Genomic DNA, 26,304 nt, shown 5'->3' with positions numbered 1-26,304 from the left:
TAGAACCAAATGCAGGCCCTGCACCTCCCCGTCCCTCTCTCATTTATTCTCTTCCAAAGCTTCTTCCGTCTTAATGCTTCCCCTGCCACCCTTTTGCTTCCCTCCATCTTCACTGCTGAGACATAAAAAATGATTCCTGGGTACAAGTGATTAGCAATGGTTGGCGGGGAGGCTTCTGCGAAACCCAATAAATCACCGTTGTCTGTCACCCTCTGGCTCTCCGCACCAGGATGTTATCGCGGCCCCCTCCTTCCCACCTCCCCCACCCTGTTCTTCTGCTCTACCTAGTTCTGTCTTTACACTGCTATTTTTCTCATCTGGTAGACACCAGGCTGAACTGAAAAGCCTCTGCCAAGCTCCTTGGCAGGAGCCGGCCTGCAGGAAGCCTGCCCACCGCAGTGGCACAGAGAAGACAGTGCCTCTGGGCAGCTGGGCACTTGGGGTCTGGCTAGGATGTGGGGCAGAGCAGGCTTCCCTGGCATGGGAACGGCCCTCCGGAGCTCGGCCTTCTCGTGCCAGGGTCAGGATTACGATGGCTCACTGCGCTCGCAGTGGCGTGCCTGGGAAGGGAAGCGAGGGTGGGGGCGGGAGGGTGGCAGGCGGCCAGCTCGCCACCCAAGGCTGGGCGAGCTCTGCGGGGCACAGCCACGTGCCTGGGGCACACAGAGCACTTGGGCAGGCAGCCAGGGTCGGGGCTCACGCGGGAGGGAGCTGGGGGCTGGGCACCTGGCAAGCAGCTGTGTCTACACTGGAGGACATGAGGTGAGAACCCAGAAACTGCAGGGGTAACATCAGGGAAGTGGCTTGTTCTAATCCAGAATGAGGCCAAAAAGTCAGGCAGCCTCCAGGGTATAGGGCCCGCTGTGGAGGGGGACCACAAAACACCGCACGTCCTAGTTTTGCAGTGGGAAGGGTGCTGGATGAAACAAATCCCTCAATGGAGACTGGGGTTGGGAACAGGCCGTTCCTTTCCCTGCTGGCAAGCCACGACATCCCTTCAGCTCCTAGCTTGCGGAGGCGTGTGTCACACAGCCCGCTAACACCCCATGGGAGGGGGACTATGTCCAGTGTCCATCTCCCGCTGGGAAAACCAAGGCTTAAAGAGGTCAGGAAGTGGACCCAAAGTTACACAGCACGCCAGCATACGTCCAGGTTGTGAACACAAGTCCCTGGGCCCAGAGCTGATGCTCTTAAGCACCTCGTCACCCTCACTGTGCACCCCTATCCAGAAACACCTCTTGCCAGAAGATGTGCAGTCCTGGGAACGTTATAGACGGCAAAGCCAAGAGAGCAGGGCAAGCCTGTCCTCTGCAGGGTGTGGTGGAGAAGATGAACTCGTACAAGAAACTGAAACCAAAAAAAGTCTGCCCGCTTCGAGGACAAAGCTGATGCTCTCCCCTTAAGGCCTCCTTGATCCTGATGAATGGAAAGTACTCCCAAGACGCGCGGGGCACAGTGCACCTCACCTCAGAGCGCTCCCAACACGCAGACGTGACCAGCACGTGGGACGGGAAGGTACATGAACTGCACGCCCTTAAGGGCAGGGAGAAATCGAAGCTTCGTCTCACAGTGTCAGAAAAGCCCAAAGAACTCTGTTGCTTCAGCAGGACCCCTCGTAATCTCAGAGCCCCCAGCACAGAACTCCCCGGCATCACGATTCGGATCCCATGGCACCTCCCTTCCACATCAAAACCTCATTACAAGAGGAGAACAGAGCACACACAACGCTGATTCCATCCTGCCAAGCTCCAGTGGGGTCTCCCCGACTCCCCCACCCTCTTCTTTCCACACACACCCCGACACAGAAGGGTTCTCACTTTACTCCATAACCAGCCTTCACCACAACCCAGATCGTTCTCAGAACTGGAAAGAGAGGCTTCGTAATTCTCAGCTGAATATGGGTTTAATGGTGGTAGGACACCTCCAAGCTATTCAAAGAAAAACCACCAGAGGAAACAATTTCAATTCTGGCTTTACAAGCATGTGATTTAAAAATAACTCTGCCTTTGTCTGCTATAGATGACTTTCCCTAAAGGGACTGCTGTCCTTAAAGCAATCACTCAATTCTCAGGGCAAACTGATTCTTCTTTTTTCCAGAATGCAGCACATACCTCCAGGAAAGCACTCCCGGGCACCGCCTCTGATAGCATCTGACATGCAAACATTGAAGTGCTCAGGACAACCCCTGCCATCCCTGTGGGCTCAGGAATATCCAGGAAGCTGCACCTCAAATGCCTGAGAAGCCCCTGCCGATGCCTACAGCATCCGGGAACCACCACTGCTCCTGATTAAGATGTCAGCCCAGAAAGCATAGCAATAACCCCCACTGCCAGAGGAGGCTTCAGCGGATCCCTGGGTTATTTCTTCAAGGAAAACTGTATTCAGATATTTAACTCATTCTTTGAACAGACAGGTAAACAGAGGAATAATGATGGGTGTATAAAATAGGAGAGGGCTTGGAGGGCAGTCAGGGTAAACAGTAAGACAATTCACAGGAACACTCACCTTGTCATTCCAAGACACACTTGGGGTAAACCTAGAAATGCATAATTTGTCATCTCTTTCACTTCCCTTCAGCCACACAGGTAACACTAATGGTACAATGCTACCAAGTATAACTCAAAAGATGCATGCTGAGCAGAGAGTAGAAAACAAATGTTTAACAAAATTGCTTTGCAATTATCTCCTGATTAGCCTGATGTCTTAGTTTTATTAACTAAAAGTGGATAACTATGCTCTTATTAATGTTATATTTCTTCTTGGCAACTTAAGGTCTCCTGACTGCTTCAAAAGTTTTGCCATAACGCATTACAGGAGGTATAAAGCATCCGTGTGTGTGACAGGATCCTGAATTAAGCCCAGATGTGGCCATTCAAATCGCAAGTTGAGATCAGTAGTTCTGGGGCGGGGCGGGGGTGGGGAGAGGGAGGGGGTGATTTTGCCCTCTGGGGACATTTGGCAGTAACCCGAGACATTTTTACTGGTCACACAGGTTGGGGTGGGGAGGATTTACTGGCTTCTACGGAAGAGAGGGCAGGGATGCCCTTAAACATCCCACAAAGCACAGGGCAGCCCTTACAGTAAAGACTGACCTGAAACGTAAGAGTGCCAAAGCTGAGAAATCGTGCTCCAGACTGAGATTCTGTAGTTCCCAGAATGTTCACAGCCACCTCTGTGCTCTTCCCTTCTCAGGATTTGTTTTCCTCAAGGTTTACTTGGTATTTCTATTCGGGTCACCACTGTGATTACACAGAATCAGGAAGGACTTTCTCCTTTTTCAGGTTTGCCTGTGATTTACCATCCATCAGTTCCACATTCCCTAGAATTCACCTTGCATTATCACCTCTGTAAGAACAGCAGTGTTATTTTATCTGCCCTGGGTATTTCAAGAAGAGCTCTAACTTATTTTCCATTTGTTGTCAGGAATATCATTGAGTTTAAATGAACTGAAGAGTATTATTTATGAAGTGTGCTTCCATTATGAGAAAAGGCATGTAAGTGAAGAACTTACATGCCCAGGGCACCCTTTGATCCAAGCATCTTTAACTCCACAACCTAACAAAATGACAGCCAACCGAAAGCAGGAGTCCTTTATTATGGACTGCAAGTTTGAGGAGGGCATCACAAGTTTCTGAAAGTCATTGATCAATATTGATTCAAATGACTTTCAAGCTCCAAAATCCCAATTCTTGATTTTTCAGTAGGAACCTGAGGGTGGGGACCCGACAATCAGCATGCCTTTTGGGGGGAAAAATGCAGTATTTCTGACATGACACACATCCTATACATGAACAGAGGACTGAGAAATAACTTGTCAACTGAGTGCAAGTGTTAGGCTTAGAACACTGCAAGCCAAAAACTATTGGTCAAAATCTCCTAACATTTCTCTACATAACAAAGGGTTATACACTGTACCTAGTTACTCTATGAAGGTATTTCAGAAGACAAGCATTGGAAGAAATGATGGAAGCTGACACGAACAGAATAATGATCATAACTGCTCTCATTAAGAAATATCTAGCGCTAGTCATCTGACCTCTTAGACACATGATCTCTAATTTTCACAATGACCCAATCGAACAGAAATGATACCCTCCTGCACAAAAGGGAAACCGAGGCCCAGAAAGGCTGCAGCACTTTGTAAAGTCCCACTGCTGTGAGCAGATGACAGAGGGACAGCTAAGCCTTCTCACCGGGCCTCTGTGCCCTTCCTCCTGACTCTCTTCTCGCTCTGACGATTATTTATTCTGTAGTCTGTTGCTGGGAGAACGCCCCTGTATGTCCTAAGTAACAGGGGGTCAGGCTCACATGAAAGGAGTGTCTCCATAAACTTCTGTGGCCCCCGGTGGGGAGCAGGGGCTAAGATTTCATGCTGTTCCAGGCAGCACCCTGGAAGCTATAATTCAAAGTGGGTTTCGAAGAAGGGGCTGCACAGAGAGACTGGATGGGAGAGCTTTAACTCCAGTACTAACATTTCGAGGCAGAGGCATTCTCCTCCTCCTCCGCACCGCTTCATTTTCATCTCGCTCTGTGTGCCACAGAAATTCTACAGGAGCCGAGGACACAGATTCGGGAATGATCTCCGGCCCAAGTCTCCCACTGTCCTGCTTTCTGGCCTCCCCGCAGCTAAGGCCCCTGGCTCGGTGACCTTCCCGACAATTTATCCCCTGCGTCTTTGTTCCCGGTTACCTGTGCACATGAAACGGCTTTTCTTCCTGTGTGTTTTGTACGACAGGGGTCTAAAGGCACGGAGACAGAGCGCCCTCACTTGTGTTTACATCTGAGCGTTTGTGGGTGGGTTTTGAAGTACCGGTCATTTCAGGTAACGTTTTTGTGCAATATTTCAACACCGTTTAAAGCCAGCCTTGTAGGTTTTGATAAAAGTGGATTACGTGTGGTGAACGGATGAAAGTGAAAAGAAAAAAAAGAACAATTTGGTAGGAATCGTGAAGAGAAAGACAGGATCTGATGCTGAAGAAGGCTAAGTCATGCTTAAGGTGAAAACTACTTTAAGACTCAGTTTCTCAACTGACAACACAAGATGAAATGGATGAAAAAGATACCTGCTCCCCACCCCTCTCTCACATCTTGCTCCCCTTCAGGCCGAAAAAAACAATGAATACAGGTAAACCACAGGATTATACAGACAGTCCACCCAAATCATTCAGCAAGGTCCTGTTATCTGAGTACCTGGGGAAGGAGGAAAAGACGGGAGTTGAGACAGGGGCCTAAATTATCTGAATCATTAACCACAGGTTGGCTTTCCTCATACTGCAGTCCTTGGATCAGCTGCATTAGAATCCCCACTGGGGCTGGATAAAAATGCATATTCCAGGCCTCAGCCAGACCTGAAACGTCAGAATTTCTGGGAGTAGGTTCCATAGAGTCAGCCTTTAGCAGACTCTCTGGGTGATGCGCTCGCTGAAATGGGACCACCACTACCGTGGCTGAAATCCAAGGCTCCCCTTTTCAGATGCACCCCGGAGGATCAAGACGTTCATGTCAGCTCTGTCCTCCCCCTTTGCTCCCCTCCTCCCCACGGGAAGGCAGAACCATCTGGGAGTTTACCTGGTCGCATGGGGCTCTGCACACAGTTTGGGGGTGGGATGCCAGGGTGAATGGGTGCGGAGGCCCGACTGCTGAGGTCCATGACGGAAGGGGCCGCTGAGGAGGTCGGCTGCAGCCCCGGAGGGTGGGGGCTGTGGTCATGCTGAGACGGGCTGGGGGGAATGCCATTTTCCGACAAAAACTCCTCCAGGTCCATGTATTCCAACTGGAAGGTATCTCCGTCATAGGGAAGGGTTTTGTCCCATAAGGTGGGCCCCAAGAATGCTGACTGGGGGACCGTCGGGCTATTACTCTCATCATCCAGCTTCTTTTCCTTGTCTTTATCCTTACTATATGCTGCAAAACAAGGGAAAATACTGGAGTTTAAAAAAGACAGTGAAAAAGTCTCACTTTTTTTTTAATCACTCCTCCTTGGCTTCTGCTACAAAAGTACTTTCCACACATACCGGGGCTGTTCTCTGGCTGCTGTTTCTTGTGGATCTAGAGTTAAAAGTTCAGGCAGGACATGGATCTCTGCCTGTTTTTCGACATCTTCCTATTTACTTTGGAAAGAAAGCACTAGTCCTCGGGACAGGGCTAGAGACTGGTCTAGGATATAAACAACACAGCACAGCCCTCAGTGCATTATTTAAGGAGACAATAATTTAAAACTACAGTGGGAAAATAACACCTGCAATTACATACAACTGCTGTGATTTTTTAAGAAAACAGCCAATAACTAGGCATGATTTATCTTCCAGGAAATTCATTACAGTGACAATATGAGGTCATTCAGATTTAGAAAGCCAGTGCATTAGTAATGCTAATTTTGGTAAAGCAGGGACTCTCTGCCCTTCTTTGATACCCTGTATTGAGCACCTACTAACATACCTGGTTCTTTTATATGTTTCTCCCCCAAAAAATCTCATAATAAACTTGCAAATAGTGACAACTTCCATTCACAATGAAGAAACGGAGGCTCTGAGGCCTATGGGAGCTTAACCAATGTATCACATTGCAGAGAGGAAAGCTGAGAACTTCCTAGCCCACATGTGTTTGCTTTTAAAGCCACTGGGGTACACTGTATTTTACAAAAGAAGTTTCTTGTTTTGGTGTGGTTTAAAATACAAAAGTGTTTTCTTCCTCCTCTTCCCCAAACACTTAGGTATGATCGAATTCAAAAATTATACATGTATGGAACCTGTCAAAAGCACAGTTACCAGAAAAGGTGGTTCCTCTGAGAACCTATGATGGAGATGTACAGCTATTTTCTACCTGCAAGTATCCCTCACCCCATTAGGTCTTTAACCAGCGCTCTGGATTTGGACAAGTCTACTAGTCCTCAAGTGCGGGTGAAATCTGTGATTAAGGAATTTGGCTTCTACAGCCTCCATGCCATCCCTTCTAATCCTCTACAGTCTCATCTCCCAAGAATCTGACTTCAAAACTGCCACAGATGCAAAAGACTGCAGGCAGCACCTTCCTCCCAAGTGCCCCTCCTTAAAGGGGATTTAAGAGGGAAGCTCTGTTCTGCAGACTGGGAACCAAACCCCTCGGCTCTTGCAATGCAACAGGTTGTCCTAGGAAAGAAAAATGCGAATATGCCCCAGCTGCTTGCAGCCAAAGGATCTTTTAAGACTTTACACTCTTGAGCCGCAGGGCTCACCTCACAGTTCACATTTGCTCCTGGGATACCTATGGCAGGAAACCCGCCAGCCCAAATGACAAATCCCTGGCGGCACCAACTGGATCCGGCGCCTCCACGCAGGACCTCTCCGGGCCTGCCCCAGCCAGGGTTGCCCGGGGAAGGTTTGGGACTTACCCAGAAAGGGTTCAGGCCAAAGGAGGCTCCGGTGCGGTTACACTTGAGCCTGCCCCGCTCTCCCCTCCTACCAGGAAAGTGCGCGGCGAAGGGGGCCGCGTGGGGGGGTGCGGCACCCCGCCCAGGGACCACTCCTCCAGCCCACCCCAGCCCCTATCTCCCGGTCTGAAGCACCCAGCCCGGGACAACGCGCGTCTCCGCTGTCGCCTCGGGAGCTCCAAACGCTAAAACTAAGAGCTGTGATCAGCACTATCGCAAATACTCCGGCTCCGCGGTGCGACCCCTGACTCAAGCCCCCGTCCGCTTGGAGCCCGGCCCTGGGGTTCCCTCCCCGGCGAGCGGGGCGCCCCTCGCCCCGGCGCTTTCGCTCCGCGTGTGGGTGCACCTCGACCTCGGGGACGCCGACCTGTCAACTTCTGTCTCCCACCTGCGCCGCCCGAGAGGACCCGCAAGGCCCGGCCGGGGCCCCGGCGCTCAACTAGCAACCCGGAATGTCCCCTCGACAGAAACGTCCCCTCCCTTTTGGGGGGGAGGAGGGGTGGGGCGATAGGTGAGTGCCTCAATTTCATTCAAGCGGGGCCGGGGTGCCGGGAGTGGGGGAGCGGGGGATGCTCCGGGGGTGCCGGCCCGGGAGGGGGGCCCCCAGAGGGGCAGCCAGCAGGGCAGCGCTCACCGTCTTCGTGATGAAGGGGGAGCTTCAGCGGGTTCTCCAGCAAGGACCTGAGCACGCCGTAGGGAGGCGGGATAAAGGTGGGGTTCAGGGGAAGCGGTCGGGACATTTTCTCCATCGCGATGCACTCAATTTTTTTTTTCTTAAATTAAAAAAAAAAACAAACCAAAAAACTCCAACCTCCCCCCAAAATGTTGCTGAGCTTTTTCCTCCGTCCTTTGCCAAAAGTATTAGCTTTCAAGGCGGTGGAGACAAGAGAAGAAAAAAAAAAATTACTTATGTCTTTTTAAATACATCTGCATAAAAACACAAAACCCAAAGAACTTTCGGGCTCCCAGCGCAGACGACCCCCGGGGAGCGCGCCGAGTGCCCGCGGGCTCCTCCGCGGCGGGCGGGATGCTCTCACCTGCCTCGAACCTCTCGTCATGCACAACGCTCAAAATTGCGAAAAAGAAAGGAAAAACATGCAGAGCGCTGCAGAAGGCGGAGAGCCCGCACCGCCCCGGCGCGAGCGCGAGCGCGAGGCCGCGCGCCCCGCCCCGCCCCTCCCGCGCCGCGGCCGCTGCCCCCCGCGCCGGCGGCCCCGCAGCGCCCGGCCCAGCGCAGCGCCCGGCCCAGCGCAGCCGGCCGCCCATGTGCCGCGGCCGGCCGGGAGTGACGTCAGTGCCCGCCCCGCGCGCCCAGCGGCGTTCGGGGGCAGGGCCCTAGGCTCCGCCCACTGAGGCCCCGCCCCAGCGGGCTCCGCCCCCGCCGAGGCTCCGCCCCCGCCGCGAGTGTAGCGTCGCCGCGCGCGCCGACTTTCTGGAGCCTTGTGGTGCCGGCGGGCGGTGAAGGGTGTAAGGACGCCAGGTCCCCTGGGGCAGTGGTCCTGCGCTGAGGACCGAACTTTTTCACAGTAAGAAGACGAATGAGAAATTTATCTCTTTAGTTTTCCACCTGGGGATAATTTAGGGCGTTTGAAAAATCTCTCCCAGAGTGATTAAGGAGCAGCCAAGTTGGTCAATGACTGCTTTAGGATCTTTAGGATCCAATCGAGGATACTCTTCTGAATATTCCCCCCGGCCCCAGCCAAGTTTAGCGCCCTTTCTCTTGCCCCGCTCCCACAACCTCAGAAAAATAAGGACTTGCTAGAAGTTCAAATGAGACATAATAAAAACCAGAGAGGGGACCACAGAGGAGCACTGCGAACTGTTTCCAGAGCTTTCAAGGCAATGTTAATAGGGATACACTCTGGCCCAAAGTTGAGTGAGGGCAGGAGAGACACACACACTGAATGGTATTTCAGGAATATTTGCTCTAAAAGAACGCAGATAACTGGGCCTGGGTTACAAAGTCTGCATGGTATTAAAAACGATTTTGTAAATTTTTTCCCCAAAGTAATATAACTGTTCAAGGCCACCACAGCAGCTGCAGGTTTGTGCTTGGCCAGTATGCCGCCAGGCAGTGGTGATCGCTGAGTTCTGCGTGAAGCCGGGTATGGCTTGGCTGGTAGCGCTGGCATCCAGGCCTGGGGAGCCCCTCCCCCCCCCACACACAGACATCTGGGTCTTCCTCACCTTCCCTTCCCACATCTCCTCGCTAAGATTAGGGTACTGTCATCTCCCGAAAGGTCTGCAAGAGTGAAGGGGCACAAATTAATACAATCTTGCAATAAGACAGAAAGGCCTTTGTAAACACTGGCTAAGAGTGGGCGGATAACCAACAAGGACCTCCTGTACAGCACAGGGAACTCTGCTCAACGTTATGTGGCAGCCTGGACGGGAGGGGAGTTTGCTGGAGAATGGATATACCTATGTGTACGGCTGAGTCCCTTCACTAGTCACCTGGAACTATCACAACACTGTTAATCAGCTATTCCCCAACACAAAATAAAAAGTTTTTGTTTTTTTTTAAGACTACCTCTGGGGAGTGGAAATTCTTGGTGGCTCTTCCCTGGAGTCCCCCATGGCATTTGGAAGACAGGAGACCAGGTGGAGGGGACCCTTGGCAGGGTGGCTTCTGGTGAGTGCCTTTCCCTCTCTGAGCCACAGATTCCTTCTCATTGGGCATATGATCAAGTGACCTCTACATTTTTCCTCATTTGAAAATTATGAGGAAAGGTAGGTGAGACAGTGCTAGAGTGTTTCAGACTTCAACCAAATTCTGAAAACATCAGGCTTTAAGATAATGTCACATATATGTATCGAGCATCAGCTGTATGCCAGGGACCTATACTGGAACTGAGGAGGAAAAGATGAATAAGACATAGTTCTAACCCTCAAAAAAGTTTAGTTTAGAGCCTGGCATATACAATATAGTTTTAAAGGAGCAAAAATGGGTAGATAGAGATGACATCTCCAAACAATCACTCAAAAATCTACTGGCTTCAAAGAACAGCTAATTTATTTCTTCTCCTCGTCCTGCAATCTGGACTAGACTCAGCTGGGACACTGAAATGGCCAGCCTTCTCTTCCTCTACATGAGGTGTTAAGGCTTGTCTGCTTTCACGTGGCCTTTGTATGGTCTCTCCAGCCGTGTAGTCTGACTTCTTACATGACAGCTCAGGGCTGCCAAGAGCCAGCCATCTAAGATAAGCCTCAGTCTGCAACACTTGTTAAGATTTTGCTTGCTAATGTTCCAGTGGTCAAAGTCAGATTTGTGGTCAAATCTCAAGTCAGTGTGAGGAGGGACTATACAGAGGGGTAGAAGTTGGGTGGCATAGTTCATTAGGAGGTCCCCAAAGTAAAAGTCTACCACAGTTATTTTATCTTAAATAAAGGCAAATGAGATTAGAGAACTTATCAAACATCATTATATCAAGATCTTCTGACCATAAGTCCAGTGTGTCATTGGATGATTATATGTCCACTCAGTCATTCATTCAGTACTAGTTCAAAACAACTTGTGTAAAGCTCTGGGTGCCAGGTGAAGATGTCAGACCAGAGGGATCAGGTCAGGTAGGAGCTTAGAGACTGGCTGGTTGATATGCCATATGTAACCAATGTGAAAAGTGATGGTGTGTGAGAGACATGGGCTTCCCGGGTGGCGCTACTGGTAAAGAATCCAACTACCAATGCAGGAGACATAAGAGATGTGGCTTTGATTCCTGGGTTGGGAAAATCTCCTTGAGGAGGACATAGTAACCCACTCCAGTATTCTTGCCTGGAGAATCCCATGGACAGAGGAGCCTGGTGGTTTATGGTCCATAGGGTCAGAAAAAGTCAAACACGACTGAAGCGACTTAGCAAACACACACATGAGAAACACAGAAAGAGTACAAGAGAGATCTGGAGAATAAAGATAAGGGAGGGGAACTTGCAGCAAGCTTTTTCAAAACAAGACATTAAGAATGCATAGTATTTGGGGACTTCCCTGGTGATCAAGGAGGTGTGGGTTCAATCCCTAATCAGGGAGCTAAGATTCCACATGCCTTGTGGCAGAAAAAACCAAAACAGTGAAACAGAAGCAATATTGTAACAAATTCAGTAAAACTTTAAAAATGTGCTGTGCTGTGCTTTGTTGCTCCCTTGTGTCCAACTCTCTGCGACCCCATGAACTGTAGCCCACCAGGCTCCTCTGTCCATGGGATTCTCCAGGCAAGAATACTGGAGTGGGCTGCCATGCCCTCCTCCAGAGGACCTTTCCAACCTAGGGATCTTTACCATCTGAGCCACCAGGAAAGCCCAACTTTAAAAATGGTCCACATCAAAAATAAATAAAAAGAATGCATAGTATTTGTACATGTGGAAATCAGGGATGTGGGTAGGAAAAAGGGAATTCCAGAAAGGAATGACATTGGTCAAGATATGGAGAAAGAACATAGACAACCTGTGAATGTGTTTTCATTTCTTTGGATAAACAAATAGGAGGGCAATTGGTTTCATTGGAAGGATACATGTTTTACTTTATGAGAAACTGCCAAACAACTTCCTGAAGTAGGTGACTTATTCTGCATTTCCAGCAGCAGTTGAGAATCCTGATTGCTCTGAATTCTTACTGACATTTACCTCTGTCAATTTGAAAATATTTAGCCATTAAAGTGGATGAATGTCTCATTGTGTTTTTAATTTGAATTTTCATGATGACAATGTTAAGAACTTTTTCATGTGCGTATCAATCATTTGTATATTTTTCTGTGCAAACTGCCCAAGTCCCTTGCCCAATTTAAAACTGGGTTGTTTGTCTTTTTTATGATTGAATTTTAGGAGTTCTTTATATACTTTGGATAACAGGTCCTTTGGCAGATACATGTGTTTCCGTCCACTCTGTGGCTTTCCTATTAATTTTCTTAACATTGCCTTTCCATGAGCAAAAATTCATGGACTCACGGAACTTTAATGAAGTTCAACTTATTAAAAATTTTTTCATGGCTATTACTTTTGGTGAACTAAGCATCCTGAGTTTTGGAGATATTTTCTTCTAAACCTTTTATAGTTTAAGCTTTTCCTTTTAAGTCAATGACCCATCTCAAATTAAATTTTGTGGATAGCACTGAGATAGAGGTTGAGGCTCTGTTTTCTTTTTTTTTCTCCTGGGAATATTCGATTGTTCTAGCAGCAACTATTGGAAAGACTTTTACTTCCCCCTTGAGTGGCTTTGGTAGATTTATTGAAAATTATTTGACTGTATATTTGTGAGTGATCAAAACCTTTGATCCTCAAGGGAAAATGGATGCTTTATTTCCAAGAACAGAATAATGCTATTTCTAAGTTTCCTGGGCTCTGATTCGCATCAAGCAGCCGAACAAAGTTCATCTAAGTTCAAGGCTAAAATGGATGGCTCACTTTGGATGGCCCATTTGGTTTGTTACAAGACCTTCTACAAAGCTGTCCATGTTAAGATAAATAAGAGCCAGAGGCAGAGGCATGGCTAATTTGCTTTTTATGTCTAAGAGTAAATAATCAAGTCTATTGAATGCTTTTTGTTACAAATGTGAATATTTTCAGCCCTCCTGTCCTAACCCTCATGTGCTTGGGGGATAAAAAGGTCAAAGCTAAACCTCTGTTGCATACATCCAAACAAATAAATTCTGTAAGGAGAACATTTAACAGATCAGTGGAAACTCTTTAGTTGTCTCTTCAAGTAGGGAAGGATAGCAGAGGCTCCTGGAGTATGGAACTGTCCTAAAAATAGAAATGACCTTGGAAGAAAGGTTTCCCAGACAACCTCTTAAAAGCTGTCAGCACAGCCCTGCTCTGCCCTGACGGTGTGGGAATCAGCCTTCTGTCCAGCCAGTGGTTTGCACCTGGCCTGTCATTTCAGAACTTGGGTGAGACTGAGTGAGGAAGTCTTTCTTGCAGCCTAATGGGGGAAGATTTGATGCTGCCACCTTGGCACTGCCCTGCAGGTCTGCATAAAGGTCTTTGCAGGGTAAGCAGCATCTGTGTTTCAGGTTCCCAGTGGGTGTGAAAGCTTATTGAGCACACAATGCCTGCCACTGTACCCTACCAGCGGCTGGGAGCCTAGGGTGCTGAGAAGCAGCCACTGAGGTTATAAAAGCCTTTATGTGCCAGCGAGCCAAACCTCTAGATGAACCTGTTTATCTTGTTGCCAGAAAGGGCACTTTATCCAGGGAATTAATTCAGAAGTAAAAGACATCACATGGGAGTTGAGCTGGATACGCCTCACCCAGCTTTCCCTCTCTCCTTCCTGAAACCTCTATCCCGGCTAAAATACCAAAGACGGAAAAATTATATTTAATTAGCTTAACTACTAGAGACCCTCAAATCCATTCACTTGGTGCAGAAAGACGCAAACCAAAAGCAAACACATGTTTAGCAGGCTAAGTTCTTGTCCAAAGGATGACTCATGTGAAGGACCAGGGCTGGGCTTCCTACCCTGGATCTGGGTTCTGGGGGTGTTTACTAAATGAAATGTCCCAAGGAGTAGGAAAGACAGATACCTGTAAGAGGTGGTAAGCCATCTTAGATACACCCATCATTGATAAGTGGATATTTAATTTCCAAATACATGGGATTTTGTTTAAACTATCTTTAATTCCTTAATATTAATTTCTAAAACAAACAAAGAAACAAAAAGCAGTAGATGTGGTAAGCCAGGTAAGTGTGGTTTACTGCAATCCAGAGGAAAGCGAAGAAAAATTGTGTTGACGAGAAGGAAAGAACAGATATACAGTATGTTGAAAAGGGAGAGAAAAAAATTAATATAGTGTGTTACAGTAGAATAAGTACAGAGTTTGGGGTGAGACATACCTTGGTATCTCCTACTAAAGTAGTAATTAGAACAACACGAAGGAGAAAAAGTCACATTTGTTGTGTGCTTAACTGTGTTCTGGCACAGCATTAGACACTTTTAATATATTATCTCATTTTTTCTTGTAACATCAGCATAGGGTGTGGAGCACTGTCACCCCCATTTAACAGATGAGAACAGTAAAGCTTAAAGAAGGTAGTGACTTGCCTTGGTCCTATGCCTAGCTGGGACATGGAAAACCTGTGAGTTGAAAACAGCTCTGCTTGACTCCAAAACATGTGCTCTTAACCTCCATGCAGTAAAAGAATGACAGTCATCCATCCAGTAAACTCACTGGGCTTCCCTCTGGTTCAAATTCTTCCTCTGTCCTTTGACCTTGGATAACCTCTCTGATCTCCATTTTCTTTGTGTGAAATAAAAACTAAAGCTCACAGAATCACTAGGAGGATTAAATGAGAATGCATGTGAAGGTGCTTGGAAGGGCTGTATATGTCACCCTGCTTATTTAACATATGCAGAGTACATCATGACAAATGCCAGGCTGGATGAAGCACAAGATTCCTGGGAGAAATATCAATAAGCTCAGATATGCAGATGACATCACCCTTATTGCAGAAAGCAAAGAACTAAAGAGCCTCTTGATGAAAGTGAAAGAGGAGAGTGAAAAAGTTGGCTTAAAACTCAACATTCAGAAAACTAAGATCAAGGCATCCGGTCCCATCACTTTATGGCAAATAGATGGGGAAACAATGGAAACAGTGAGAGACTTCATTTTTTGGCACTCCTAAATCACTGCAGATGGTGACTGCAGCCATGAAATTAAAAGATGCTTCTCCTTGAAAGAAAAGCTATGGCTAACCTAGACAGCATATTAAAAAGCAGAGACATTACTTTGCCAACCAATGTCCATCTAGTCAAGGCTATGGTTTTTCCAGTAGTCATGCATGGATGTGAGAGCTGGACTATAATAAAGACAGCTGAACAGGGAAAAATTGATGCTTTTGAACTGTGGTATTGAAGAAGATTCTTGAGAGTCCCTTGGACTGCAAGGAGATCCAATCAGTTAATCCTAAAGGAAATCAGTCCTGAATATTCTTTAGAAGGACTGATCCTGAAGCTGAAACTACAATACTTTGGCCACCTGATGTGAAGAGCTGACTCATTTGAAAAGACCCTGATGCTGGGAAAGATTGAAGGCGGGAGAAGGGGATGATGGAGGATGTGATGGTTGGATGGCATCACTGACTCGATGGACATGAGTTTGAGTAAACTCTGGAAGCTGATGATGGACAGGGAAGCCTGGCATGCTGTAGTCCATGAGGTCTCAAAGAATCAGACACGACTGAGCGACTGAACTGACTGACTGTATGTGAGAACTTGTTAACTGGGGCACTTTTGCATTTTCTATTTTTCTGTTCCTTTGCAGGGATGTTCCATTTGTGGATCTACATATCTGTCTCTTTGGCCTGTGATATTAGATGCTCCTTTTAATCCAAACACATGTGTCCTTTTCTTTTTTCACACTTTTCTCGCGAAAGCGAGAAACCCAGGGTAGCCCCCTTCTATTGCTTCCAGACTCCAAAAGACGTATGAGTTTGAAGTTCAATGAAAGAATCCAATAAAGCAGATCCCTAATAGCCTTTCAACCAGACTATGGAAAAGATATCCATTTCCTATATCTTACTAAAGGGTGAGGAATAGAAATCTGGGTGTTAATTGTGTATTAGTCACTTAGTCATGTCCTGCTCTTTGGGACCCCATAGACTGTAGCCCACCAGGCTCCTTGTCTATGGAATTCTCCAAGCAAGAATACTGGAGGAGATTGTCATTTCCTTTTCTAGGGATCTTTCCTGATTCAGGGACTGAACCCGGGTCTCCTGCACTGCAGGCAGATTCCTTACCATCTGAGCTATAGGGAAATCCCTATATAGGGTGTTAATTAGCACATGAAAATTATTTCAAATCTAGTCAGTATAAGTGAAGTTAGAGATGTTTGAGCTACAGAGGCAAGGACTTGCCATGACTGAAAATCTAGCCTTCAGTTTTCTAGAATCCAGGCTCGGTCAGCCTCAGCAAAATTGACCATTAACCACACTCTAAAATATAATTTCCAAGCTGCGTGTTAGGCTCAAGGGCATGTGTTAGGAACAAGGGCTGTGTTAGGAACAAGGGCATCTCATCACACAGGAATGCAGGTTCCCTCTATTCATTGCATCTTCACTCCAAGACAAAACGTGATCCACAGACCTCACCACCATTTTCTATATCCAGATTTTGCACTGGGCGGAGTTTCACATGGGCCATCTCATAACAAGTGGCCAAACCAATGCCTTTAAGTGGGTGTTTTTGTTGGGACATTGGTAATCGATTCAATTACTAGAGGCCAAGGTAGCTGGTTTTACCCAAACATGTGGCCCAAGCCATGTGTGGCCAGATCAACTTGGCACAACTTTCTTCTGTAAAGAAGCACTGGGCATGCCAGGTGTGTTGAACTTCTAACAATACTTAAAAATTTGTATCAGCTGGATAGTGTTTTTCCTGCCCTGTAGGGATACTCCATGGGAGCATCCTTGCTGAACATGGAGTTAGAGCCAGGCAAGTGAGTTGCATGGCCTTAATGACACCAGGCAATGTTATCTGGGTGCACACGATCTTGCTGAGACTTCCCTCCCATTGCACAACTGTGAGGATGTGCACACGTCCATCACAGGGGCTCAGAGCCTGGGAGGGAAAGGCAGGAGAAAGGGCCTTGCTTGGCTGGAGGTGGCGTTAGGTCTTCTCACACATGGACAGACACATTCTAGGCTCACTTTATTCCAGCTCATTATGTCTCACAGGCTTCGAATCTGCTGGTCTTTGCTCAGAGCTGGAGGCAACCTTCCTGGCTTTTTGGACACTAATTTTACTAGGCTCCAAGCACACTGTTTCCCATCTGTTAGTGCTTTTTTCGTCAGGCAGGGAACATGAGGACTGAGGAGCTTTCAGCAGGCCTGCCTTTCTGTTTCCGCAGGTCCTCTTCTCAAGGCACAGAATGCTGATGGGTGAAGGAGAGCACTCTGGGACCCAGTGCTGTCCTGGATGCTGAGGATTGAAGCTAAGAAGAGAAATAGAAACATGGGGTTCCCTGCAATCAGCTGGGAAGACAGTCACTTAGCTAGATACGTGCATCAGTATACAATTGAGAGAGATGAACAGTGTGAAGAGGGAAGTGACTGCCTCTTACTGAAGGGCTTCAGAGAGTGGCCTCAGGAAGGTTTTGTGGATAGAATAGGAGTAAATGAGGGAGGTGGGGAGTGGGAGAGGTATGCCGGGTGTAAGGCACACAGGCATAGAATAGCACAGTTGGAACTCTAGGCTGTTCCATTTCTGGAATGCCAAGCTCACAAGAAGAAGAATGATACCAATGATCTTAACCGTGGCAGTGACTATATGTAGAGCACGGACCAGGCCAGGCTCTGTGCTAAGTACTTTGCATCATCACAGACCATGTTCAAGACAACACTAGGAGATAGACACTGATAGGTTTTATTGATGAAAATTCTTGGGGTGTCATAAGCCAAAGCCACACTGGCTGAGGCGAGTATGAGGAGTTTGGGTTGGCTTTGCTTTGCCTTCTCATTGTCTCTGGATTCTCTCTCTGCAAATTGGCCTCTTCCATGCACTGTGTGGCTTCCAGTCATTTAAGAGTTTTATATCTTTGGCTTTCCTCCACCAGAGATGGACTAACTCTCTTTCTTGGTTTTATAGACAGGCTCAAATGGGCCCAGCTTAGATCAGCTGCCCATTCTGGGAGTGGGCAGTGGTGTCCTGTAGTTGATAGGAATGTGACCACCCCAAATGGGACCAAATGGTTGGAATGGAAGGAAGAGGAAGTCCCAAGAGTAGGGGATTCTGGACTGGATGAAGCACAAGCTGGAAGCAAGATTGCTGGGAGAAATATCAATAACCTCAGATATGCAGAAGATATCACCATTATGGCAGAAAGCGAAGAACTAAAGAACCTCTTGATGAAAGTGAAAGAGGAGAGTGAAAAAGCTGGCTTAAAACTCAACATTCAGAAAACTAAGATCATGGCATCTGGTCCCATCACTTCATGGCAAATAGATGGGGAAACAGTGAGAGACCTTATTTTAGGGGGGCTCCAAAATCACTACAGATGGTGACTGCAGCCAAGAAATTAAAAGATGCTTGCTCCTTGGAAGGAAAGCTATTGCCAACCTAGACAGCATATTAAAAAGCAGAGACATTACTTTGCTGACAAAGGTCCATTTAGTCAAATCTATGGTTTTTCCAGTAGTCATGTATGGATGTGAAAGTTGGACTATAAAGAAAGCTGAGCACCGAAGAATTGATGCTTTTGAACTGTGGTGCTGGAGAAGACTTTTGAGAGTCCCTTGGACAGCTAGTCCATCCTAAAGGAAATCAGTCCTGAATATCCATTGGAAAGACTGATGTTGAAGCTGAAACTCCAATACTTTGGCCACCTGATGTGACGAACTGACTCACTGGAAAAGACCCTGATGCTGGGAAAGATTGAAGGTGGGAGGAGAAGGGGACGACGGAGGATGAGATGGTTGGATGGCATCACTGACTCAATGGACATGAGTTTGAGTAAGCTCCAGGAGTTGGTGATGGACAGGGAGGTCTGGCGTGTTGCGATTCATGGGGTCACAAAGAGTCGGACACGACTGAGCGACTGAACTGAACTGAACTGAACCGTATTCTTCCATCTCTCCCCTCAAGGGTAACAGCTCAGTCTGTGGCTGTGGAAAGCTTCTTTTGGTGACAGAGTTGGTGATTTTGCCTGTGTTTTGTGCTTTTTCAGGTGATGAGCAATCAAATGTGGCCTCAAGAGAAGACAAGAACAAGGAGAGGCTTGTGAAAACAAGTTTAATATACTCACAGGTCCTAGAAACAGGAGGCATGGCAACCCCATGCAGGGCCATGTGGGGAAGCACCAGGGCTGGTTAGGAGGCTGAAGGGGCAGGAGTGAGCGGAGAACCTGGGTGACCTTTAATTTCTGCCGGAAAGGCGAGGCGGGGAAGAGTCCACAGTCTACAGCTGGCTAGTTCAATAATATCAGCTGCAGGCTATAGGGGTGGTCCTATTTGCGGAGTACCCAGGGTACTTAAAGCAAAGTAATATCGCCCTGAGGGTGTTCAGAACAGGCAGAGGAGGTATGACTCTGGGTTGGTTCATATGTATTTCCAGAGTGTGCTCCCAGCTGAGTCCTTTGCTATCTGTAAGAATTGCCTAGCCCCAGGACTCCCCTGATGGTCCAGTGGTTAAGACTCTTGTCCTCCCAGTGCAGGGGCCCAGGTTTGATCCCCGGTCAGGGAACTAGATCCTGCAGGCTGCCGAGACCCAGCACAACCAAATTAATTTTTTTAAAAAAGAATTGTCTAGCCCCAAAACGGGTAGGAAGGTTTTTAAGATGTCAAATGTCAAACCACCATAATATGAAGAAAACAGAAACAATATGACCTGGCTGGCACAATTATATTGTTCAACCAAGTAAGCTTAGATGCCACCAAACTCGGTAATTTTCCAAATATTTGAGAGTCTAGTCCTCTCTGCAAAATAACTCTAAATAGTACTCCTCTTTCGTCCTACTCTCAAATGCACCCACCCCTCCCCTGTTGCATTTCCTCTCCCCCGCTCCCCAATGGCACCAGTTTGCTGGGTCAGCAAGTTAGAAGCTACAGAACCGACTTTTCCATCCTCACTGCCGCTGCCTTGGTTAAGGCTTGCTGCAGCTCTCCCTTGAGGGGAACCTCCTTACCCACTGCTGCCCCTGAACTTTCCGTCTTCACTTCCTGCCTTCCCAAAATAGTGTTCCTCCAAATTTAGGTTCCAAAAGTCTAATCGGGATTTGGTTTCTTTCCTTTCACTATGAGCCCTCAGTATCCCCACACTGCCTGCAGAATGAAACCCACCCTTCTCCTGCAGCAGACGCCCCGCCCCAGTTGGGCACCAGCCTGCAGGCTCCTTCCAGCCCCGGCCCAGGACCTCCACCTGTACTCCAGCTCCCCCAGCAGGGCAGCAGGCAGCGGGCGGTTCGGGAATAAGACCCAGGAGCTCAAAACCTGGCCACTGCCTCTCAGTTGGATGATGTGTGGCAAGTCCCTCAGCTTCTTCCCCAGCCATAAGATGAGGGTAGCACTTGTACCCACTTCACAGGGGAGGGTTAAGTGCATTAATATATAGGAAGGGCTGGGACTAGAGCCTGGCCCGGAGTGTGAGCTGAGTGATCATGAGGAGTCCCACTCTCACAGCTCTCAGGAATGCCTGTCTCGGCCTTCCGGGCTCAGTACAGCTGCCACTCCTTGTTGAAATCTCCCTGATGCCCTCAAAAACACTTCATCCTCCTTTGTGCCCCAGAAACTCTTGGCCTCATGTCCGTCTTCCCCCCTGCTCCTCGAGAGCAGGGTTCTTTTCTCTTGGTATTCATCACCATACCTAACACTGTACCCACCACATACCAGTTTGAAAGCATAAATATGTAGATTTTTGGGGGTCAACACCAGTATCTAGAGTCATTTGCCTGGGTCATCCAAAGGTGCTGATTAGTTTGCCTAACCATTGTTTTCTCTACTCATGTTTCAACTGTTCCTACTTGCTTACATTCAGAGGTGTGGAAAATATCATTTACAGAGCTCAGGACTTGGTCCTTCCGCCTCGACCCGTCAGCTCTTATCCACATCTGAGTGTCAGTTGTGTTTCTTATCAAGCTTCCCAGATTCTCCATTACCTCTCCAGCTTGGTTTCTGTTTACCTGCCGACACCAGCCCTTGACCGTGCAGCTCTCCTTCCTCATTAGTTTCTGCACAATCACAGAGGTTTCCTGTCCAGTGAGACCAGTTACTAGGTCTCCAGCTTGCGGCTCCAGTTGCTACTCAGTCAGGGCTTAAGTAATTATACGTCTCCAATAACAGTAATCTGGGCATCTCATGCCTCTGCCTGATAATCCTGGCTTCTGTGCTGAGAAAGTGGAAGACAGCCTTTGGGATTTCCTATTTCATTAAAAAAAAAAAAAATCTTGAAATATTGGGCCACTTCGATCCCAAAAGACAGAAGCCACACTCTGTTGTTCTTTATCTGCAGTTGTCGAGCCTTATATACTAACATTTAGAGGGGTTCATTAGAATGTAGATTCCTGGGCCTGCTGCTGAGTTTTCATTTAGTAATCTGTTGTTGTTGTTTATTTGTTAAGTCATTTGCACTATGTTTGCATCAAGGGGGATCGTTTCCTAGGGCTTCCCAGGTGGAGCTAGTGGGTAAAGAACCCGCCTGCCAGTGCAGGAGAGGTAAGACACAAGTTCAATCCCTGGATCGGGAAGATCCCCTGGAGGAGGGCATGGCAACCCACTCCAGTATTCTTGAGAAGCATGGTGGGTTACGGTTCGTAGGATCGCAAAGACTCGGACGTGACTGAAGTGACTTAGCATGGCCCAATTAATTTCCTAGGGCTTCCCTAACAAATCACCGCAAATGTGGTACCTGAAGATGAAAGGAATTTTTCTCTCACAGTTCTGGAGGCCTAAACTGAAGATACTGGTAGATCAGGGTCCCTGCAAAGGCACTTCAGGGAGAATCTCTCCTGGCCTCTTCCCGCTGCTGGGGGCTCCGGACATTCTTTGGCTGTAGCTGCATTGCTTCAGTCTCTGCCTTCGCCTCCATATGGCCTTAGCCTGTGATGTGGGTCTCAAATATCCCTCTTATTTCTCTTATAAGGATACAAGTCATTGGTTTGGGAACTCATCCTAAATACAGGAGCATTTTACCTGGAGATTCTTAAATTAATTTCATCTGCAAAGATGCTATTTCCAAATAAGGTCACATTCACGGGTACTGGGAGGTTAGGACTTGAACATATCTTCCCTTTTTTTAGTTTTGGCCGCCCTGGGTCTTCATTGCTGTCTGTGGGCTTTCTCTGGTTGTGATGAGCAGGGGCTACTCTCCAGTTGCGACGTGTGGGCTTCTCATTGCAGTGGCTTCTCTTGTTGCCGAGCTCAGGCTCTAGAGTGTAGGCTCAGTAGTTGTGGCACAGGGGTTTTGTTGCCCTGAGTCATGTGGAATCTTCCCAGACCAGGGATCGAACCCATGTCCCCTGCATTAGCAGGCAGACTCTTAACCACTGGACCACCTGGGAAGTTCCTTGACAAATCTTCTTGATGGGACCAGATTCAACCCTCTACAGAAAGTTATGCTGATTTATGTGGTTCTGGGATTATACTGTAAAAATGCTACCCTAGGTCCTGGATCAGTTTTAGAGCTTATCGTTGTACTCGTCTTCGTGATATCTAGACGGTTCTATGCTAGAACACTAGTAAGTTGAAAAAATTAGAAATAAAAGGGAATGCTGTCCCCCTGGGGTTTCCCTGGTGGCTCAGACGGTAAAGCGTCTGCCTGCAATGCGGGAGACCCGGATTTGATCCCTGGGTTGGGAAGATCCCCTGGAGAAGGAAATGGCAACTCACTCCAGTACTCTTGCCTGGAAAATTCCATGGACTGAGGAGCCTGGTGGGATACAGTCCATGGGGTCACAGAGAGTCAGACACGATTGAGTGACTTCACTGGGCACTTACCATTGTGGAAGAAAGGGAGGGGGAGGAAAAGCAGAAGGGCTGGCTTCCCTCCCCTGTTTCATATCGCTTCCTCCCCTCCCTTCCTCTTCCCTCTTCTCCTTTTCTCTCTCTTCTATTGAATGTCTGGTCTTTTCCTCTCCAGCCAAAATAAAACTTTACCTCTAAAAGCAAAGTTCCAGGCTCAGACACTGCCTCTTCACCAAATGCACTGAGCCTTCTGCTGGAAACACAGATATTAAATGCATGAATGAATGAACAAACACGCAAGGCACACAAAAGAATGGAAGTATTTCCTTTTCTTTCAACTCATTCAGACCTTTGTATATTGAACCTTGATAAAAATCAGCCCTTCCTCTCTGTAATCCTTATCCTGGTTTTCTCCTCTCTCTGTCTTATTAGTACAGTTTTACCACTGAGGTAAGATTCCTCCTCCTTCTCTTTTTGTATATTAGTTACCTTCCTCATCCTGTTTCAAACTAAAGAATTCCTTGAAACCAAGGATCTATAGTAACCCCTGCTTTTTCAACAAAAGTGTGGGAGTCTTCATGGCTGCAATCTGCTTTGTCTACAAGAACCTCGTCTCTTTTACCATATGTATTCCCTGTACACCTAATACTCCAAGGATTTTCTACAAATCCTGTAGCTGGTGCTCCATCTTCAGGTGTGTGTGTGTGTGTGTGTATACATTTTACTTTTCATGCAATCCCCAATCCTGTCTCTTCCCCCAACATTTCCAGGAGCTGTGACTCTTCTTAACATTGGGATCAGGGTCAACTACAGCGTGCTTCATCCCAAAGCTCTGCCTCCCCCTTGATATCATCGTAAAAGCAAAATCTGGCCAAAAGGGCCTCTTCACTGGTGTCCACCTCTCCCATCCTTGTACCCTTGCTATTGATTCTCCTCTCAGTGAATCCACTCTATGCAACGAAATGAATATCTCGTAAATGCAATATGGAAGAAGGCAAAGACATCAGATCCATGAGTATGTACTATGTATAAAGTTTCTATGGGTCTAGAAGCCACTATTAGTTGTTTTCCTGGGTGTAAAAACTCCTATCTCAGCCAATTTCAAGCTGCTAAAACAACGCCATTTAATTCAGAGTTGGGAGAAGCTGTATTGTAGCACAACATTATATGGAATTTCCACTGGATGGATAGATGTAAATAACCTCAAGAGCATAAATACTAATAAAATGTAGTAGAATGCACAGGAAGTAGATAATTTTGAGTATTCATTACCTTTTTCTGTGTTCCAAATGATCTGTACCCTCACTCACATACAAATTTGAAACAGCCAATGCCTTCTAAGAAGGCATGATTGAAATGACTTCAGATGTCCAACTACCCTCTCAATTTGCACCATTCTTGTTTTTCCTTGTTTTTAATTTATTTTTTAATTGGAGGAAAATTGCTTTACGATGTTGTATTGGTTTCTGCCATACAGCAATACGAATCAGCCATAATTACACGTATATCACCTCCCTCCCCTCCCCCACCCCTCCAGGTCATCACAGAGCGCCAGGCTGGGCTCCCTGTGTTACACAGCAACACCAGCTCAGCTCAGTTCAGTTCAGTTGCTCAGTCGTGTCCGATGCTTTGCGACCCTATGAATCGCAGCACGCCAGGCCTCCCTGTCCATCACCAACTCCCGGAGTTCACTCAGACTCATGTCCATTGAGTCAGTGATGCCATCCAGCCATCTCATCCTCTGTCGGCCCCTTCTCCTCCTGCCCCCAATCCCTCCCAGCATCAGAGTCTTTTCCAATTAGTCAACTCTTCCCATGAGGTGGCCAAAGAACTGGAGTTTCAGCTTCAGCATCATTCCTTCCAAAGAAATCCCAGGGCTGATCTCCTTCAGAATGGACTGGTTGGATCTCCTTGCAGTCCAAGGGACTCTCAAGAGTCTTCTCCAACACCACAGTTCAAAAGCATCAATTCTTTGGCGCTCAGCCTTCTTCACAATCCAACTCTCACATCCATACATGACTACTGGAAAAACCATAGCCTTGACTAGACAGACCTTTGTTGGCAAAGTAATGTCTCTGCTTTTCAATACGCTATCTGGGTTGGTCATAACTTTCCTTCCAAGGAGTAAGCGTCTTTTAATTTCATGGCTGCAGTCACCATCTGCAGTGATTTTGGAGCCCCCAAAAATAAAGTCTGACACTGTTTCCACTATTTCCCCATCTATTTCCCATGAAGTGATGGGACCAAAAGCCATGATCTTAGTTTTCTGAATGTTGAGCTTTAAACCAACCTTTTCACTCTCCTCTTTCACTTTCATCAAGAGGCTCTTTAGTTCTTCTTTGCTTTCTGCCATACGGGTGGTGTCATCTGCATATCTGAGGTTATTGATATTTCTCCCAGCAATCTTGATACCAGCTCACCAGCTATCTATTTTACACATGGTAGTGTATATATGTAGATGCTACTTTCTCCATTAGTGTCATTCTTTCTTGAACCCTCCTAGTTTGTCTGAATTTACCCAGCTTCTCAACAAATATTTAGCAAGCTACATTCTAGGCGCCTTTCTTTTTAACAGTTCTGTTGAAGTATAATTGACATACAGTAAACTACAGATGACTTACTGTACACACCAAGTTTTGATTTCGGTATACACACAGAAAACTTTCACCATGATCAAGATAATGAACACATCCACCAACCTCCAAATTTCCTGGTGCCCCCACCTCCATCTCCAGGTCACACTGATCTGCTTTCTGTTACTATACATTAATTTCTAAAATTTCTAACCTTTTCTTTTAATACAATGTATCTAATTAGAAATTTATATAAATTTTTGAGAGTTCCTGTGTTTAACAACCATTTCATAGACTCCTGAAAATTTGATCCTCATCACTCGCAAGCTGCCAGGAGCCATCTTCTGCATGAGTCAGGGGTGGATACATGAATGGGATGGGACTTCAGGGGAGGTTCTGGACTTGCAGTAATGTTCTGTTTCTTGATCTGGGTGCTGTTTAAATAGAGATCTTCACATTGTTAAAATGTATTGAGCTGAACACTTTCAATATGTGGACTTTTCTGAACTTCAATAAATTTATCCCCCAAAGGGATGAGGATTTTAAAAGGTGAGGGTATTGGATCACTTTTCTTCCCTGTTTAAAATCCTTCTCGTGCTTTTCTGTTGCACTTCAGCTAAAATCTAAGCTCCTTACTATAGCTCTCAGTCTCGGCCTTGCATATCTGGAGGCTGGTTCTATTTCTAGCTTCACTTACTCAAGCCTCAGGTCCTTGAGCCTGGTTCGTTCTTCCCAGCTTTCAGCCTTTACACACGCTGCTCCCTCTGCCTGGAGCTCTGCCTGGACCAGTCAGTCAAAGGCTAACCTTCTAGGTCTGCCCCTCACCCCCACCCTCTCTAAAGTCTAGTTACTCTTTTTTTTCCTCAAAGCCTTATTTGCTTCTTTATAAATACCTTTTAAATGTGTAATTCTTTGTTTCTTTGTTTCTGGCTTGCTCCCCCTGCT

The 26,304-nt window shown here is 47.0% G+C and overlaps 1 protein-coding gene across 3 annotated transcripts in view; it reads right to left on the bottom strand.

Moving 5' to 3' along the window:
- HLF (HLF, PAR bZIP transcription factor) overlaps positions 1-8,569 on the bottom strand; it is a 54,261-nt gene extending 45,692 nt beyond the window's left edge. Inside the window, exons 1-2 of one of the 3 annotated variants that reach the window (XM_027516798.1) lie at positions 8,043-8,569; positions 5,569-5,904 (exon numbers count right to left, since the gene is read on the bottom strand). In XM_027516798.1, the coding sequence (XP_027372599.1) occupies positions 5,569-5,904; positions 8,043-8,157 (451 nt within the window). In that variant the 5' untranslated portion in view covers positions 8,158-8,569. Of the gene's footprint in view, positions 1-5,568; positions 5,905-7,775; positions 7,864-8,042 lie in introns of those variants that run through there. The other 2 variants (XM_027516800.1, XM_027516797.1) reach the window with 2 other exon arrangements.
- Between the last annotated feature and the right edge of the window lie 17,735 nt (positions 8,570-26,304).

Source organism: Bos indicus x Bos taurus, chromosome 19 (genome assembly GCF_003369695.1).
Source record: "Bos indicus x Bos taurus breed Angus x Brahman F1 hybrid chromosome 19, Bos_hybrid_MaternalHap_v2.0, whole genome shotgun sequence".
NCBI lineage: Eukaryota > Metazoa > Chordata > Mammalia > Artiodactyla > Bovidae > Bos > Bos indicus x Bos taurus.
This window is presented reverse-complemented; position numbering and strand designations above follow the sequence as displayed.